Source organism: Rhinolophus sinicus, linkage group LG06 (genome assembly GCF_036562045.2).
Source record: "Rhinolophus sinicus isolate RSC01 linkage group LG06, ASM3656204v1, whole genome shotgun sequence".
NCBI classification, from domain to species: domain Eukaryota; kingdom Metazoa; phylum Chordata; class Mammalia; order Chiroptera; family Rhinolophidae; genus Rhinolophus; species Rhinolophus sinicus.
In genome coordinates, this window is record NC_133756.1 from 30,977,701 (window position 1) to 30,996,916 (window position 19,216).

The 19,216-nt window shown below is 34.5% G+C and overlaps 2 protein-coding genes across 5 annotated transcripts in view; one reads left to right on the forward strand and one right to left on the reverse strand.

Moving 5' to 3' along the window:
* ITGB3BP (integrin subunit beta 3 binding protein) overlaps nucleotides 1–13,210 on the reverse strand; it is a 41,038-nt gene extending 27,828 nt beyond the window's left edge. Inside the window, exons 1-2 of one of the 3 annotated variants that reach the window (XM_019731515.2) lie at nucleotides 13,059–13,210; nucleotides 4,287–4,329 (exon numbers count right to left, since the gene is read on the reverse strand). In XM_019731515.2, coding sequence (XP_019587074.2) covers nucleotides 4,287–4,329; nucleotides 13,059–13,063 — 48 coding nt within the window. In that variant the 5' untranslated portion in view covers nucleotides 13,064–13,210. Of the gene's footprint in view, nucleotides 1–4,286; nucleotides 4,330–13,039 lie in introns of all 3 variants that reach the window. The other 2 variants (XM_019731525.2, XM_019731504.2) reach the window with 2 other exon arrangements.
* Nucleotides 13,211–13,422: 212 nt separating this feature from the next.
* EFCAB7 (EF-hand calcium binding domain 7) overlaps nucleotides 13,423–19,216 on the forward strand; it is a 50,539-nt gene continuing 44,745 nt past the window's right edge. The window contains exons 1-2 of one of the 2 annotated variants that reach the window (XM_019731483.2): nucleotides 13,423–13,568; nucleotides 15,549–15,736. In XM_019731483.2, the coding sequence (XP_019587042.1) occupies nucleotides 15,550–15,736 (187 nt within the window). In that variant the 5' untranslated portion in view covers nucleotides 13,423–13,568; nucleotide 15,549. The remainder of the gene's footprint in view (nucleotides 13,569–15,548; nucleotides 15,737–19,216) is intronic. The other variant, XM_019731490.2, reaches the window with a different exon arrangement.

A 19,216-nucleotide genomic window follows, 5' to 3' on the forward strand; every position in this document is an offset into this window, starting at 1 on the left:
TGGAGAATTTGAACAAAGATTGTCCATTGATGATTAAAGAATTAACTGTTAATTTTGAGAGATATGATCATACCATTATATTTTTAAAAAATATCTTTTAGAAATAACTATTGAAATATTTATGGATGATATGGCTAATGTTTGAGATCTGTTTCAAAATAATGTAGTATGGGAGGTACTGAAGTACATGTGGGAGTACAAATGAAATAAGATTAACCTTGTGTTGATAATTACTGAAGCTGGGTAATGGCAACATGTTATCTTTGTCTCTATGTTTGAAATTCTTCATAATCAAATGGAGAAAAAAAGAAATCACTATTTTATAACTGTAGTGAAATAAGGGATCTATGAAATAAACATAAATGAATTCTAAAAACCATTAGGGGAAAGACTAATAGGGAATTTTATTATGGAGGAATCAGGAGGATAACACCTGAGGCCAATAATCAGTAACCAGGCCATTTGGTGTGCTTCTATAGGTGATGCAGTAGAAACTACACAGACTATCCATGAGGCATTCTTATAAAAAATTCAAACCAGAATCTAATCAAGCTTTAACTAACAGTTTTAAAGCTTTTCTAATCCTCCAGCTTTAACTAACAGTTTTATAGGAAATAAGAATAGGCAAATCATTTAAAGGATACCACAAGAAAATAATCAACCAAACCCAGAATGTGGAAGATGCTTATAGAGCAAATGTCCCAGTTTTTAAAAAAAAATAAATTACGAAAAAACATAGTGAAATTTAAAAAGATTTAAAAAGACAAGATAGCTAAGAACCATCACAATGTGTAAACCTCATTGGGATCCTGTTTTTAATATGCCAACTATAAAAGGACATTTTGAAACAACCATGGAAATAGGAATATAAACTGGGTGAAAGGTATTATCAAGAAATTACTGTTAATTTTGCAAGGTCTGATAATGGCACTGTCTTTATGAAAGAAGACATTACCTATCAGAAATCCATATACGTACTAAAGAATACTCTGATGAAATGACATGTCTGGGACTTATAAAATATTCCTGGAAAAATATAGACACACAGACACACAGAGTGTGTGCCACTTAATGATGGGGATACGTTCTGAGAAATGCGTTGTTAGGTGATTGTCTTTGGGCAAATATGATAGAGCGTATTTACACAAAACTAGATGGTCGAGCCTACTACACACCTAGGTGACATGGTATAGTCTACTGCTACTAGGCTACAAGCCTGTACAGCACATTACTGCACAAAACAACATGAGATCAAATCAAATGCAGGAAATAAAATTGTGCAATCAAGAGACAAGGTAAACACAAGACGTATGAGGCTGCTGCTGGCGTAACATGGCATACTCTTACAGCAATTTTTTTCATAAGTAGAAAGAGTACAGTCTTTTAAAATATCGATAATAGTAAATAAACCAGTAACATAGCCATTTATTACTATGGATTATGTACTGTACACAGAGCAGGTTTGTTTACACCAGCATCACCACATACACAGGAGTAATGTATTGTGCTATGATGGCTACAGTATCACTAGGTGATAAGGATTTCTCAGCTCCATTATAATCTTATGGAACCAACATTGTATATAAGGCCCGTATATAAGGCCTGTACATATATATACAAATATATGTGCAGATATATACATAAATAAATGAAGCAAAATGTGAGTAATTGTTGAAGCTGGGTGATGACAATGTGGAGGTATTATTTTCTCTGCTTTTCTATATGTTTGAAAATTTCCATAAGAAAAAGGTAAGGAAGAAGGGAAGGAGACTGAGGGAGGGAGAGAAAAAAGGAGTAGCTTTGAGCCAGATTAGTAAGTAAACCTGCTGAGTGTGAGCTATAAAATTTCCTAATGGCCAGAAGCTGTGTCTCAGAGAGATTAAGACAAGCTTAGGCCATGGAAATAATCAGACTTAGAAATGTCCTACTGATAATAATGGAGTAACCTACGTCCAAATCAGCGCACCTCCCCCAAAACCCTAACTGCAATTCCTTCTAGCTGCATGCCTGTTGAGTTTGCCTTAGTAGGAACTGTGCTCCTTCCCTTCCCATCTGTAGCTTCTGCTTCTTTCATTCCTTCTCTGAGATGGCTTGAAAGAGATTGGGTCAAGCTGGCTAGGTTTATGACCAGGTTGCCAATTGTCCCTATACATTCATCTGGACTGCTATTGGCAGCAGTTTGTAATAAATCATCTCTGCTCCTGAAAATTCACCAAGAAACAGTGTTTGGAGGGCAATAACTTGAGTAGCCCAAATACTGTAGTTGATGATAAATTGAAACCTTCATCATTCCTTACTAACCCCCAACAATTTGGAAGGTTCAGCAAGTGGTGGTACTTGCAGTGTACATTCTATATATTAAAGGAAGGTCACAGGAGATGATCCATATCTCTGCTTCTCCCAATAGGAGAATCATAAAAAAATGACTTTTGCAGACTTGCCCTAACATCCTGGAGGGTTAGTCTCCATGAAGGTCTATAGCTGTATTGGGAACATGGGGATATGGGAGTTTCGATGTCTCTGAGAGAGGAAATAGCAGATTAGGATGAACAGGCTCCAGTTCAACCAACTGGCATATGAAAGCCATCCTCTTTCCTTGGACACCAAAGTCTTCTTCCTTCAGCATCATACTGGTAAGGCAAAATGACCACAAAGTTACTACTAGTTCCTCTGTAGCTTCATAGCAATTAGGTACTCTTAGAAATATAGCTATATCTTTTGAATGTCTGATTTTCCTTTGCCTGGGCTAAGCAAGTCTCAATGGGATCACTGGCACGGGGGTAGATTCTTAGGAGCCTGGATGCTTCAGGGCTAAGTTGTCACTGCAGTAGATGGAAGTATAAATGTAGCTGAGGAGAGAAGCCTAGACTTAGCACCAGCGCAAAAGCTGTCAGATCTAAGATGTGAATATAGAACTGCAAACATGATGAGACAGAAAACAAAGGCTGAAAACACCAGAAATAGATCAGAAAATAGAAATGTTGAAGGCCCAGGCTAGGATGCTGAGAACTGCAGTTTAGCAGGTGGTGGCCATGTGGTACCAAGCTAAGTCAATTGGTTTAAAGGTACAGAATTGGGCCAAACATAACAATGTATTTATCTAATACAGGATATTAGCTGTGGCACTGCCTAGCTTGACACAGCCTAAACTGCAAAAAAAAAAAAAAAAAGAAAAAAAAGGATAGAAAGCCTGCCATGATGACAACTGTACTTCACGAAGAGGATGAATTCCTACATGGCCATTCTTTTCCATTCAAATAATGTTACCACCTCCCAAAGAACAGTTTGAGGGCAGGAAAGAACACTATTTCATTTCAAGCTGGACTACTCATCTACCAAAATACCATTTTGACCAAAGAAACAGATGCAGAATTACCGTCACAGCTGCATTCTGTGTAGAACAAGTTGGATAATGGTACTCTAAATTGCTAATTACACTGCTAATGATTTTTTTAGTAGCATTGCAGTATTTTGCCACCTTTGTTTAAATTTTTTTAAAAAGCACCTAGGAAGTTTTTAAAATGGTAAATTGTTAAATACCGGTGAGTCTTCCAAAAAAGAACTCCATATAAAATCATTTCTTGAAATGGCGTTCTCGTATGGGATTTTGTAGGAGCTTACTTATTGACTAGCTACTTGTTTTAATTTACTTTCTCACCAATTTACTTGCACTTAAGATTACTGAGGCCATAAGTATCTCAGTATTAGTGTTTGTATCTAGATCCATATTGGTATGAAAAGATAATAAACTAACATATGTCATGATATGCTGGCATTGGGAATGTGCTATGACTAGATTTACAAAAAAGTAACAGCAACAGTACAATTTTATTTTTATTGTGACAACCATGGTGAAATTTATTAGTGTTAGTATTTTATTGTTTAATCATGTCAGCAAGCTGAGGGAAGGTAATTACATTTTTGATATAAAAATGCTGTTAATGCTTTTATTTCAATTTAGCAGATTACAGAATGCAGACTAAAGCACTGCCATTGTCCCATATTGTTTCTTGTGCATTTAAGTGGCAGAATATTATTTTCTACAAATAGAGAATTAATTTCTAAATTATTTCATTAAGGTTTCTAAATAATTTGCCTCTTAAATGAAAACCTCAAACTGGCCAAAGACTTCCATACATTAGATTCACAAAAATATATGCAGAAAATGGTGTACCAATCACAATTATGTCACAATTATTTTTGTAGTTAGTATGGTAAATCAGCTGTTAAAAAAATTAAGATCACAATCTTATTATGCAGTTACAAACTCATAAGCAAATACTTACATTTGCTTCTGACAGACCATCCAATTTCAGTGATCTTCTAACACTGCAAACAAAACATTTTGAGAAGTCTTAGATTTGATATGCTTTAAGTAGCCAAATATTCAAGAGTAATATATATAAACAAAGATTCTAAGTACTTTCTCCAAGTACAGTAGAATATCATATGAAGAAAGCTGCTTTTTAAAAAGAGCACATTTCAAGATGGAATAATAAATATTTAAGCGGATCTTTTTATGCATATGTGGTTTTATATATGTGCACTATCACACAATTCAATCATTAAAGTCATATAAAATGATCTTCATAAAAATTACTCTATTTGTGTGTTTTAAAATACCACTAATGGTAAATTATACATCAGAACAAAATCATTTACATACCTTTAGTGGAGATGTTGAAAGTATATTATTTGCACAAATAATGCACTAAGTATTAAAGGTATGAGGAGCAAGGTGAAAAAAGTTTTGCACATTATTCTAGCTTTAAACATGATTCAGTGCTACCAGACTATGACTTAACCGAGGAACAGATGCTCTATGTCTTTATAAGTCCCCAATCCATATGAAACTATTTTTTGTCTCCTTCACTAAACTGATTCAGGAACATGCCAGGCTCTCTCTGTGAAAAATCTGTTCTGCTAAACTGGATGCCCAGCTGTTGGTGACAATGCTTAGAAAGGAAAGCTGAATATTTATAATACTTTATTTCATAGAGCTGTCTTCTAAAGAGCAGTCATCAACATTTTATTGAATGCAGACTAAATGCTCAAAGGAGAAAAAGGTCAATATAAATTAAAACTAGTTTTCCCAGTGACAAATACAGCATTTAAAAGTACTTTCTCGATCCCCGAGAAACAGAAATTGTTATTTAAAATATTAGAGAATTTGAGCATTAGGTAAAAAAAAAAAAGAAAAAAATGTATTATAAAGGTTGTGGTATAGAAAACAAACAAAACTTAAACATCCTAGAAATGACTATTCATAAAAACTGAATATTGACTTTCACACAGTAACAGGAGTAAGAAAAAAGTGAAACAGATATATAATTTATAAAAATTACCGAGCAGTAAATATTAAATACAAAAATTTAATCTATCTAAAAAGGTTTCAGTTAATTTTGCTATTATGTCTACATTAGTCTATCACATTATTTCTTGAGATTAATTAAACCGATTTAAAGAATTAGTTTTATCTTTTAGAAGTCCACTTGAAATAAATTTAATGTGAATTCTCAATGAGGCAATAAAAGAATAGAGGTATGAACACATAAAAATGGCAATAAATCCCCCCAAAGTATTTATATTTAGCTATGGATATATATTACCCTATTCAGATGTGTAAGATGTTTTGGCATTTTTAAAAACTCCAAAAGTAGAAATCAAAAACTAAAAGTACACAGTATGGTATTTTTGTATCCTTTGTTTTCATTCAAATGCTGTTAAGATGCTATATTACCTTTCAGAAGGAAACAAGTGCTACCCTGTTACTAACTGTTCAAAATATTTTTGCTTTATTATTGATAGCTAATTCCTAGAGAAAAAAAAAAAATGTCAGACTTAAAGGTTTCTAGTTTAGGTCCTAGGTTGATCTAAGAAGCCCAAGGAAATATGTAAAAATAAACAAGAAAGTAAGCAGAGTTAGACTGTTACCTCCCAGTTTAACCGTTTAGTGAGAATCTAAACACATGATGTATTATGGGAAATGTGGTTTTCAGATAATTCAGGCATCTAATAACCAAAAGCTAACATTTACAAGAATCATAAAAAATTTTAATACACTAGATTAGGAGAAATCTAAGCAATCACTTAGTTTACCCAGTAGGGATGAGTTGGTGTGACTTGTCTACTGTCACACAGCTTAAGTAAGAGAAGCTTAGATCTTAGGTCCTGTGCATAACAACTCTTGGTTGAATTGAGGGAGAGGCTAAAGAAGAGGTCATAAAGAGCAAAAACCTACTAGAGGAATTTATGACCATCTATTTTTACCATTCTATTAGAACTGGGCCCATTGAGCACCTACTATATGCTTTTACCTTTTTTTTTTTTAAACTCACTTTACTCAGGTACAACTGCAATACAAGCATGAGATGATGTCAAGCAGATTAGGAGGACGTTAACAGGAAGAGAGAGGAAGAGATGGACAAAACATATTCTAAAGGAAGAACAGGCAGAACTTGATTAGATACCTGGGATATTTTCCTAAAGTATTTATTCACTTGCTACCAGTACTAGTTAGCAATTAAAAGTGATATATCCCTGGTAGTTCCATAAAATCATAAGCAGCTCCTGTGGTTACTACCTTGGTTTACAAACATTGGGCCCTTAAAAATAGGCAAAGAACTCAAATAGAAATTTCTCCAAAGACATGCAAACGGCCAATAAACACATGAAAAGATGCTCAACATCACTAATATTAAGAGCAGCACTAATATTAAGGGAATTCAAATCAGAACTACAATTAGATACCACTTTACAACCATTAGGGTGGCTACTATCAAAAAAACAGAAAATAAGTGTTGGCCAGCATGTGGAGAAACTGGAACTCTTGTGCACTGCTGGTGGGAATGAAAACTGGTATAGCTGCTGTGTAAAACAGTTGGGCAGTTCCTCAAAAAAATTAAACACAGAAATACCATATAATCCAGCAATTCCACTTCTGGAAAACAGGGACATGAACAGATATTTGTACACCCATGTTCATAGCGGTATTATTCACAATAGGCAAAAAGTGGAAGTAGCCATCAACAGATGAATAAATAAACAAAATGTGGTATACACACATGCGCACATATACACACATACAATGGAATATTATGCAGCCTTAAAACGAAACGAAATCCCAACACATGCTACAACACAGACGAACCTTGAAGACATTATGCTAAGTAAAACAAGCCAATCACAAAAGGACAAATACGAGATGATTCTACTCAATGAGGTAAAGTAGTCAAATTCATAATGACAAAAATAGAATGGTGGTTGCCAGGGGATGGAAGGGGTGAATAGGGAGTTACTGTTTAATGGGCACAAAGGTTCAGTTTTGCAAGATGAAAAAGAGAAAGTTCTGGACATGAACAATGGTGATCTCGTACAACAAAGTGAATGTACGTAATGCCACAGAACTGTACACTTAAAAATAGTTAAAATGGTAAATTTTATGTTACATATATTTTAACACAAAAGAAATTATTTAAAAAAAGGTGAACTATCATTTGATTCCTAATTAAAAACCAGGAACGACACCTCAAAAACTCATGAAATTACATGAGTTGAGGTTCTCTTACAAGACTTCTAAAACATTGGATTAAATATAATTTTGAATAGCTGAGCTGAGGGTAAGAGTGTGTGTGGAGGGAGGAAGACAAACTTAGTGAAGCAGGTAAGACTCAGGGAGCCTTGATGCTATGCCAAATTCTTTCCTTATGGTTGGGCAAATCACATAATCTCACTAAGCTTCCTCAAGTTAAAACTGGCCTATAAACTAGTAGGAAATTTCTGAATAGAAAATAAAACTATCACTTAGCACGGCAGTGCTTCCATTTACTCCTCACTATAATGGAGATGGTAATATTGCCAGTCACAATTTCACAAGAGTGTTTAGAATTAGTGAGTATACTTATGAGATATTTAGAAATCCTTTGATGAAAGGCAATGGCCAAGTTCACTCCTTAGGTATAAACTGAGATATCGAAAATGATTTTCCCCCATTCTATGCATAGGAACGAGCAAAAAAGGGAGAAGAATCTCCTATGCCCTCTTTGCATTCTTTCATTCAAGCCTACGCTCTTTTATGTTCAACATTCGTAACTGTTACACAATAATTTACTATCACAGAATGGGTGAGTGGGAACATCACTGCATATAAAAATATGGTCACCATATGAAAGCACATAAATGATTAAACCTCTGTTATTCTTCTTGACCGAACTGGTCAAAACCTTAACCAGTTATTGGGCAACATCTGATGGCATCAAAAGCTTCTTTATTGAACGATTAATAAAGAATTAGCTAAAGAATTCTTACGGAAGCAAAGGGGATAAACTTGGCAATAATGACGCCAGAAGATAAACAGATGGAGGTAAGATATTCTTTTTTTTTTTTTTTTTTTTTTGAGGTAAGATAGTCTTTGTGTTGAATAAAATGAGAAATACCATCACGTCACTCTTACATGGGTACTCTGAAAATGAACATTAATAAAATATTCATTACTATTACCTTCTATTACCTTATATGTTTCTGTGAGAAACATATAAACATGTGTATATCATCATACATACATATACATAAAAAACATAAGTCCTTTAAAAGAGTCTACTGAAAGGGGCCACATAGGTTTATCAGAATTAAATATGGTAGATGAATAATATTTTACATACTTTCCTATATTTTACAAAATGAAAATAATAAACTAATATTGATACTAAGCTTACTTTGAGATTCTAGCACAATCGTTTCTAAGAAGTCTTCTCTGAAAATGTCCAGTTCGCACTAAGGATCTTTCAACTCTATACCTATAGCACTTATACATGTCTCTCTCATTAACCCTATTCTGTTGAACTGGTCTATTTATAAGTTAGTCTTTCCTCCCTAGACTAAAATATTTATATCACTCGTACCTTGTCTGTTAACTGGTAGGTTCTGAGTTCTAAAAACGCTTGTTGAACAATCCTTCCCACTAAAATAGAAACTCCTAGAGAGGTATAGTATCTGTTCACATTTGAATCCCCAAAGCCTGACACGATGATAGGCACAAAGGTGTTATACAAATTAATGATTTATTTAATTGTATTTATTTTTAATTTAAAACCTCAGTCTCATATCCAAGAATATATTTAATTCTTTTAATTTTTATGATCCTCCAATCCTATTTAAGGCAGTTTAAATGTAGGTCCCAAAAGATGTCATATTAACACAGTCTTATTTCAGAAATAGTCTCTTATGTGGATTTGTGTCTTATCAGTTCTGGAAAAATCTAAGCCATAATCTCTTTGACTCACCTTCATTCTACCTTTCTAGAGACTTCATCTAGAAGTAATTTTGGACTTTCTAGTTCATGTTCCATTATCTCTAAACTCCGATTTCTTATTATTGGTCTCTATGCTGCATTTTTGGCAATTTCAGCTCTATCTATCAGTTGTCTAATTCTTTCATCAACTGTGTTTAATGTACTGCTTAAGCCATCATTAGTACTTTTTGTTAAAAAAACAATTGGATGAGTTTATTTGTAACTTAATTTTAAACATAAGTAAAGTTCTAGGAGTAAGAGTCCTTGTTATCCTTTTATCCAGACTTACCACTTGTTTACATTTTGACCCATTTGCTTTGTCATTCTCTTACTATATAAATACACATATACCAAGGGTGCCAAAAAATGTATACAAGTGGACACTTTGGTCAACGATGCTCAGGGAGTAGTTCATCATAATCACAAGTGTCTGGATGCTGATGGTAACCACTTTGAGCATCTCTTGTAATTGCAAAAGTCAAACATGACTTATATTCATCTTTTGTTATCAGTACAGTATATTGAATATTACAATTTTAATAGTTTTTTCCTTCCTTAAAATTTGTACACATTTTTTGGCACCCTCTGTATATATATTTTATATGCATAATCTTTTTTTGAGAAACTCAGAAGATGGTGACATCGTATACCTTTACCCATAAATATTTGTGTTTTTTTTAGAACGACATTCTCTTATATAATCACAATACAATGATCAAAATCAGGAAAACATTTTTTGACATATAACATTCATTTCAGGTGCACAACATAATTATTTGACATGTGTGTTGTGAAATAATCATCAGTTAGTCTAGTTCAGATCACAACAGTTACAAATTCTTTTCTTGTGATGAGAACTATTAAGATCTACTCTCTCAGCAACTTTCGAATATACAATACAGTAACATTTCCTGGTGTACATTACAGCCTGGTGAGTATACATTCCATTCCCAGGACTTATTTATAAATGGAAGTTTGTATCTTTTGACCATCTTCACTCATTTTGCCCACCCCAATCCTTCACCCCCTGCTCCTCACAAACTCTGGCAACCATCAATCTATACTCTGTATCTATGAGCTTGTGTTTTTGTTCTTAGCGTCCATGCATAAGCGAGATAATACAGTATTTGTCTTTCTCTGTGTGACTTATTTCACCTACCATAATGCCTTACAGGTCCATCAGTGTTGTCACAAATGGCAGGATTTCCTTCTTTTTTATGGCTGAATATTCTACTGTCCACATTTTCTTTACCTCTTTTTCCATTGGTGGATACTTAGGTTGTTTCCACGTTTTGGCTATTGTAAATAATGCTGCATTGCACATGGAAGTGGGTGCAGATCTCTTCACGAGTTAGTATTTTTGTTTCCTTTGGATAAATACCCAGAAGTGGAATTGCTGGATCATATGGTAGTTTTATTTTCAGTTTTTTTGAGGAAAGGTCATACTGTTTTCCATAGTGGCTACACCAATTTACATTCCCACCAACAGTACACAAAGTTTCCCTTTCCCCGCATCCTTACCTGTACTTGTAATAAATAAGAAATCTTATGTGTAAATATCTTGTTTCGTATCAAATTTTCTCCCAATACTTTTAAAGAGCCACTGATGATTTTCAAATTCTATCATTCTTTTGTATTTATTAGTTAGCATTCTACTCCAAGAAAGAGCTTTCGTTTCTCCTCTCTATTTATTCACTTATTTATATCACTATGGAATCATGGAATTTTATTTTACCCAATGGGTTATAATCAATTCCTATCACTTATTTTGATGTTTAATTGTCTGATTTGGCTATGGGACCTTTCCCCTTTCACACTGCCTCCAATGTACCCTATGTACGTGTAATTCTTTGACTATTTCTTACTTTCCAGCAAACACAAAAAAATGTTCTCTGTCCCAGCCCTTGAATTTAGCTTTTGTTTCAACAAAACTTGTTTTTTTTTTTGGTGGACAATGATATTTAGAAATCAAGATCTAGGCATTAGATGTGTTCACTGCTACCTACTTATGTGATTGTTTATAGGCAATGGACAGAGGTAAAACAGAAAACACACACTTCTATCTACTTGTATCTTCATATGTACCTAAAAAAATCCATGATTTCATAATACTTCCAATACTAAGCCAAAATATTTTAAATTTCTCTATCCAACAGTGAAAACCTAGTCCCATTATCTTCAATACACTTATTACTTACATAGAAACTAGTTTTGTAAGCGCTAACCCATATCTCCATTTACTGAGAGTCAATATTCACCTAGTATTCTTAAAAAGGAAATGCATATACAGTCATTCTACAGGGTGTTAAATAATATTTCAATAATATAATTTTAATTTTAATTTCCCTGATGTCTAACAAAGTACTTATTTCCATTCTTATAACTTTTTATTAGGTATTGGTTCAAGTCTTTGAGCCATTATTTTAATAAGGCTTTTGTACTTTTACTGCTGAGTTGTAAGAGTTCTTTATATATTCTAAATATAAATCCTACGTTGGATGTATGCCCTGTGATGTCAACCTCAACTTTAAGGCCATGAATTTGTCAGAATACATTGACTGCAGTCTCTCCTAATATAACATGTACATGTTAATATGTTAAGAAAACAGTTGTACAAAAGTTCCACTTTTAATAGTTTTTTGGTTCCCTACTACCTGTAACAGAACAGAATCATAGCTCCGGAAGTATCACCACTTACTAAGCAAATACATGCCAGTTTCCAATGTCTTTCTACTTATCAGGGAGTTTGCTACATTATCCTTGCAGCTTCACAAAAGTGCTAACTGGGTTTTTTTCTAGTGCAGCAGTTGGGAGACACGTCTTTTTGCTTAATTCTGGGGAAAGGAAAACCTCTTTAATAATCCGTAACTTTTTAAGTAAAACACATTGATTGATACCTGTGGATAGGACATTATGTAAAGTGCTGAGTTTCTTTATCTGGAAAGTAGAGATAATAGCAGCCTCTAACCTCTTAAAGCCCTTTTTAAGGATTCAACGAGAAAATGTAGGTAAAATGCTCATCACAGTACCCAAACCATAAAGAGTCAATAAATGTAGGTTATTATTCTTCATATCTTTCCACTTTCATGTCAATTTCTACTTGATACTAATATTTCCCCCGCTGTGTTACTTCGTATTTTTGAAAACAACTGAGAAATTCGCGTGTCTCTAGAGGTGCACAGGACGGGGTACTTAAGTCAACCTGGGACAAGGGACAGCCAGAGAATTTCACGTGTTAAGATATTAATCTCCCGGCCCCAAAGAAAAACTTCTTTACTGAACTTAAATTTTCTATATGGCAGCAACATGAAAACGGAAGCCCAGATTGGCTACACTTTCTTGTTTGAGAGCTGGAATCCAGGTCTGAGCCAGTCCTTGAGCTGTCCCAGAAGTTTATACGAACCACATTAATGTAGCCACTAAAGGGCTTTATTAAATTATACAGGGTGTTTCAATCTACTCTGCATCATTCTCGGCATGTTAACCATATTTGAAATTATTTCAAGCACTGAACACATCCCTAAATACAGCCCACAGCATATAAAATCTGTCAAAAACTTTGGAGAATCAGAATTAAAGTGAACAAAGACCGCATAACTCCGGCTGCAAGGTGAGTTGAGGGTACCAAGTACCAGGAACTATCGAAGGAGGAGAAAAGTTTATACTCAGAAAAGTAGAAAAACAAAAGATTATTGGACCACTTGATATCTACTCTTCTTGCTCACAGGGGAGCCCGTCAAACAGCAATACCTGGGGAGGAGATACCTACGGCATTTCGCCATTCAGGGAAGCACCACCGCCGCGGGATAAAATGAACTGAGCAACCTCTTCCGATGACAACCTTCCCAGGGAAACGCAAAAGCCTGAAAAGCGCGGGCCTGTGGGTGCTCAACGCTGTGTCACACTCAATGACGCCCACCGGAAACATCGTCTCCGCGACAAGGGATCCGAGTGCATGCGGGGAGAGGAGAAAGGGAGTCTCTATCTGGAACGGCATCATGTCCTTACTAGTGCAACACAGGACCCTCTCTCACGACTCTCGCCATAACAACCCCCGAAAGAGGAGCGATAGAACCGTCTCTGTTCCCTGTGGATTAACCATCCGTATATTTCTAGCCGGACCATTTAGGGAGGTGCTCTGTATCTTATTTCCGGTGGCAGTGAAGGGCAGTTGCCATGGTAATTAAAGAAAGGATGAGGTCCGCCTGGCTGCGGTGAGCGGACTGTGGAATCCGTGCAGAGAACTGGCTTCGCTTCCTCGTTTGTGAGCTGGAATTAGGTAGCAATCAGTTCTCTGTCTCTCTTTGCCCGTTCCGTCCCTTTCTGTTCGGCTTCCATTTCTCCCACCTGCTTCTTTTACTTCTCTGTCATAGTAACACTTGGTCCATGTAGGTACTTAAAATGTGCATATAAATGCAGTTTTATGCCCAGAGAACTAAAAAAATGGAGAGATGTTGCCGGAGATCAGCTGTGAACATATTTCACTGTATGGGGACGGTGACGGGCTGGCTGGCTAGCTGCTTTCACTTGGCCCTTTAAAAGCCCTAGGCGCTTGTTAGTTTATTTTTCTTGCTATTGTGTGGCTGGTTATTTATGGAGCCGTTTGCTGCAATATACTCTCTAGGCCCCTGTCTGAGTCTCGGGCTGGAGTTTTAAATGAAGGAGGTTTCCAAGCCTGAGGGGGTACAATTATATATTTATTTAAGCTTCAGTTTAGTCTCTCGTCATAGAAAGGAAAAGAATAGAATTCTGGAACATTTCTGCCTTGGGATTTTCACGGGAGAGAGTCACCTTATTTGGAAAGAGTATTTGAAGACGACCCCCCCCCCAAAAAAAAAAAAAACTTACATTTTAAAAATGCTTGCTGCAAAATGTACATTCATTCTCTCTTTCTATTGGAACGGTTTTCTTTCACATTTTTGAGGAGATGCTTGCACGCATATGTGTTTAAAACTCTGACGCTTAATTATAGTGACACCAATTTGCAGTAACCAGACTGTGACTCCGCATCCCTATGGGGGTCCTTCTAAATCTGGTGTAATATGAAAGTGTCAGGCAGGCGGTCTGTGTATTATAAATAGGGTACTTCATCCATGATAAGCGATTATTATCTTTCTTTCCCAAGTGTAAAAGACCTATATAATTCAAGAAGGTGCAAGTGATTTAGGCCTCTTGAGTAAGAATCCAATGAGTCCTGAAGGGGACCCTACCTGTGTCGTCTTATTGTTGAACTTGAAATATTAAATTTATTAGGCTGGAATGTATTTTTAAAAGTCAAAGCTGGGTAAAATGTTGGACGCCTTTAGACCACCAGCACAATTTAGTGCCTCATTGTAACTATTGTACAAGAAGCCTTCATTCACATTAATAAAGAAGAAACTGCTGTCTAAATTTACTGCCTTTTGCTACTTTCTGTTAGCTTGGCAACACCGTCCTTCAACTTCCTCATCTGTAAAATGGACAAAAAAAAAGATAGTAAGGATAAATCATGAAGTATGACAGTTCTTTAAGCTCTTATGAGCAGAGGTGCTATATAAACCCAAAACATTATTATTAGTCATGGAACACAATAAAATCTCATGATAATGGTATAAATGGGATTTTAAAAATTCGATCATTTAAAATGTGGGGCTGCATTAGTGAGATGTTAATGAAATGACCTGGTTGATGCTGCTGTGGAGATGGATGCCAACTGCCAATCCCATTGTATCCACGTTCTTATTAACATGGAGTTTCACGCTATCTACAGTTTATTTACCACTTAATTTGTGTCAAGTGCTGTTCTACATGCGTCACATGTATTAACTTATTTAATCCTCATGACAACTCTATGAAGAGTCTTGCTGACTGGCCTCTTATTTTGAGAATAAATGTGTGTTTCTCCTTTGCTCTATGATTCTTCTTTTGTATTTCTGTTACATCTTTGTTTTGGCTTTTTCTTTTGGCATCTATATGTATATATATGTGTGTGTGTGTATATATACACATATGTGTATGTGTGTGTATATAGACACATATTTGTAGATATGTGTATATATGTGTATATATATTTATATTTAGAAATCAACTGTCAAAGACTTGTTCTAGTTTAACATACAATACAACCTTATGCATATTATAATGTTCATCTTTTTTTATTCACATATAAAACTTTAATGTCTTGGTTTCCACCCCATTCATGTGAAAGGCAGTGTGATATTTGCATTTTAGGGGATTGACACTGACTAAACTAATTATTTTTAAAATTACTTTCTGATAGAATGGCCATCAGTCCCGGAAGTGATGCAGCTTTCTCCAGTCAGAAATCAACGCTTTCAGAGAGTCCTCGAACAAAGAAATTTACACTAACTGAAGAGGAGGTATTTTATAGGAATTGTAGAGCTGCCTACTTAACTGTTTTCAAAAGCAGCTTAGAAAACATTAGTTCTAAAGATCAACTTTATTTAGGTAAAAATCTTCTTTAAATTTAAGTATTTTGCCTTATTTGTTGAAAGTTAATAGATCAGAAAGACTGGAATTAGAATTACATAGTTGAATCATCCCAATTTTAGTGAAGTTTGAGAAATAGAGCTACTACATTATGCCATTGCGCCATTTTATATAGTTATACATTGTAAGACCTTCAAAATAAAACTTTCAATGTTTATACAGACTAGAATCATATTTTAAAAGCTTCTATCAATTACTTGCTTAAAAATATTTTTTCCAGTTCTCATTTTGGTACTTTAAGATTTATAATAATAGAATTAAAATACTTTGGCCATCTGATTCACTACTTGGCATTTGACCTATACTAAAGAAAATGTAAAGGATATATAAAAATGGGGTGAATGATTGTAAAAGAAAAGTATTAGGAAATAAGTGAACTTTTAAAAGAAAATTAAGAGTTCCGGGTTTTGTTTTGGTTTGGTTTTGTTTTGGTTTTGGTGCCTGTGTGTGTGTGGGAGGGTTGATCTCTTTTTACTTCTCTCCCCTATCATATCTTAAATTCCTGTGGTTGCAAATATCCCCCAAACCAATGAATTCGGTCTTTGCCAGGTGAATCAAATGACTTGGAGGTCTTCAGTCTCTAGAGAATGGTAAACAACAATTCCAGATAACACTGAATACTCATGTTATTTTCATCAAGGCTAATAACTATATAGGTAGAGAAACAGTTATTTTGCCAACGTTAGAAGTAGTTTCTTTAAATAAAAAATCTGGCATATTTTTGCAATGTCTTGGGTTTGTATGTAATACGACCTCTGTTTGAGGAAATACATTTTGGGAAATATAAAAATTGAAAAGATTAAGATTTGTATTTTACTATAAACTATAGTTTTAGTTTTTTTCTCTTTATTCTTCTGAAAATAGACTGGATCACAAATCTACTAAGTTTAAAAGTTGAACATGCCTTCTGCTACTATGGCATTTAGTTTGTGAATCAATGAGTATGTATTACTAAGGTGCTATCAGTTTTACAGAATTATCATGGAGGATAATGCATTGTTTGTTTCTTCAGTGCTATATACACTTTTGGCTTTATGGTGGAAAACTCTGTAACATTGTAATGACTAATTTCAGATAATCTAGATTTTTTAAAAAGCGGTAGTATAAACCAGTCACATCTCTTTCTTGCTATGTCTTTCATCTATATCCTTCTGCCACTTATGCGCAGAACATATGCTTTGACATTCCATTTCAAAGTCCAAGAGCAGTACCATTACCAGAACTTTAGAGTTCCTTCTTTTCCCCAACTTATGAATAATACAGGTATTATACACTCACGTCAAAGCTTAAAGTAAACCCTGGCAAAAGATCAGTATCTTGGTGTAAACCTTGAAGCATCTACTGTTACGTGATGTTTTCACTGTTACCAGACTTAACAATGGGCTCCAACTAATTTTTAAACTAGAGATTAAAGTTAGGTTAGTAGTTACTAAATTATACCTACTTCTTAGATATGGGAATGTTTACTTTCTGAGTACATGTTGTGGCATAATTAGTTTTATTCTGAGAAAGTTGTTCTGTAATTAACAATATATTTTAAAAATAATTTTGTTATTAAAAATAGCAACAAGCATATGCTGAGCTGCCACTTGGGGAAAAGAGTCATATATCTATTTTCTCACAGTTGGCTGAAATACCATTTTCTTTTACATGGACTTTTGACTTCAAATCACGCCTTCATTTAGGTCCTACTTGTATTCCCAGCTTTTCAAGGGTGGAGGTTGGCTGGGGATGGAATGGTAAAAGACGTATTCCTTTTTCCTGATTCTCTTGATAGATGAATAAAGGAATTGTCCATTAATACACAAGGCAAAATGCTTATCTTTTTTTCCTAGGGCAGCATGGTAATCAGGGCTTTTTTCTATAACCAGAATAAACCTCTGGAAATAAAAAAATTATATTATCCCCACTGTTACAAATTTCCACAAAGGCTTTCTAGGTGAATGGGGGATGGCGCTTACTACAGCTACAACTTTTGTTAGCTTTGGAGGAGCTAATCTGGAGGATGGGAGCATTTCTCTCAGTCTATGGACTTCTAATAATGTTATTAACCATTAGTCACCACCACAGGCAACAATTTAACACTTCAGTTATGGAATTTCTGTTTATATTATAAAACTTTTTAGGAGCCAAGAAGCTTGTATCTCTGGAAAAAAAAAGTTGTCCTGTGTTGTGCTTGTGCACAAAGCTTCAATATAAGGGACTCAAAAATGTCTATATTTATTACCCTGACCCGATTTCTATTTCTTTGAGATTATTTCTTTAATTAATTTGTTTTATATACATTAGTTCTTATTACATTAAATTGTAGAATATCCAGATTATAATTTTTTTAGTGCTGACTGACAATGTATGGATTTTGTGAAATCTCACCTAAGATACCGTGTTTCCCCGAAAATAAAACCTAGCCGAACAATCAGCTCTGATGCATCCTTTGGAGCAAAAATTAATATAAGACCCTGTCTTATTTTACTATAAGACCGGATATAATATAATATAATACCAAGTCTTATATTAATTTTTGCTCCAAAAGACGCATTAGAGCTGATTGTCTGGCTAGGTCTTATTTTCAAGGAAACAGAGTAGTTGGAAATATCCAGTATAACTTTTTGTAATAGGAGTTGGTAGCACAATTCAGGACAGTTGACCCTTTTAAAATTCTGTTATTTCCTTTTATAGTGCTTAGGAAACTTATCATTGGTTCATTTTAGATAGCGTTAAGTCTTAATATGCAGAGATTTGTTTATTTGAAAATTACTGTTACTGCTATTCAACTGTGCAAAATAACTAGTTTTTTTGACACCATTATATTTTAGTGTGATATGACATAATGCAAACAAACAAAGCCTTCCTCACATCACAATTCTTTGCCTTTCATAGCTATGTGGGCATGGCTTTTAAAATAGGAACATCTCATGAATAATTCGTTATAGGACTACTTTTAAGTGTTCTGGTTAAAAATGAAAAGTAATTTGACTATTTGCATCTCTACAATAGTCTTCTCTCAAAGTATGTTGACATTCTTGATTTTTAGCAGGGCTATAACTTCAAGTAGATACATCTTGTGCATATATTTAATATTTGGGACACAATTAATGTTCTTGAAACTGTAATATCTAGCAATGATGAGCATTTTAGCTATCATGCCTTGGTGACAGTAACACTCTCAAACTAATTATTTCTTCATTTTATTAAAATATCTGTTGAGCCAGGAAAAGTAATAATTTATGATTTGGGGGGTTATTCTTACACCTTCAAAACAATATGGATGGTTGTTTTTAAACTTTTTTTTTTTCCTTGAGGCACTCTTTATGAAGTAAATCAGATGGTGTCAATTAAACTGTGTAGGTTGACAACCAACTGTCAGAATAGGAGAAAAAAAAAATGTATATATATATATATATATATATATATATATGTATATGTATATACATATAT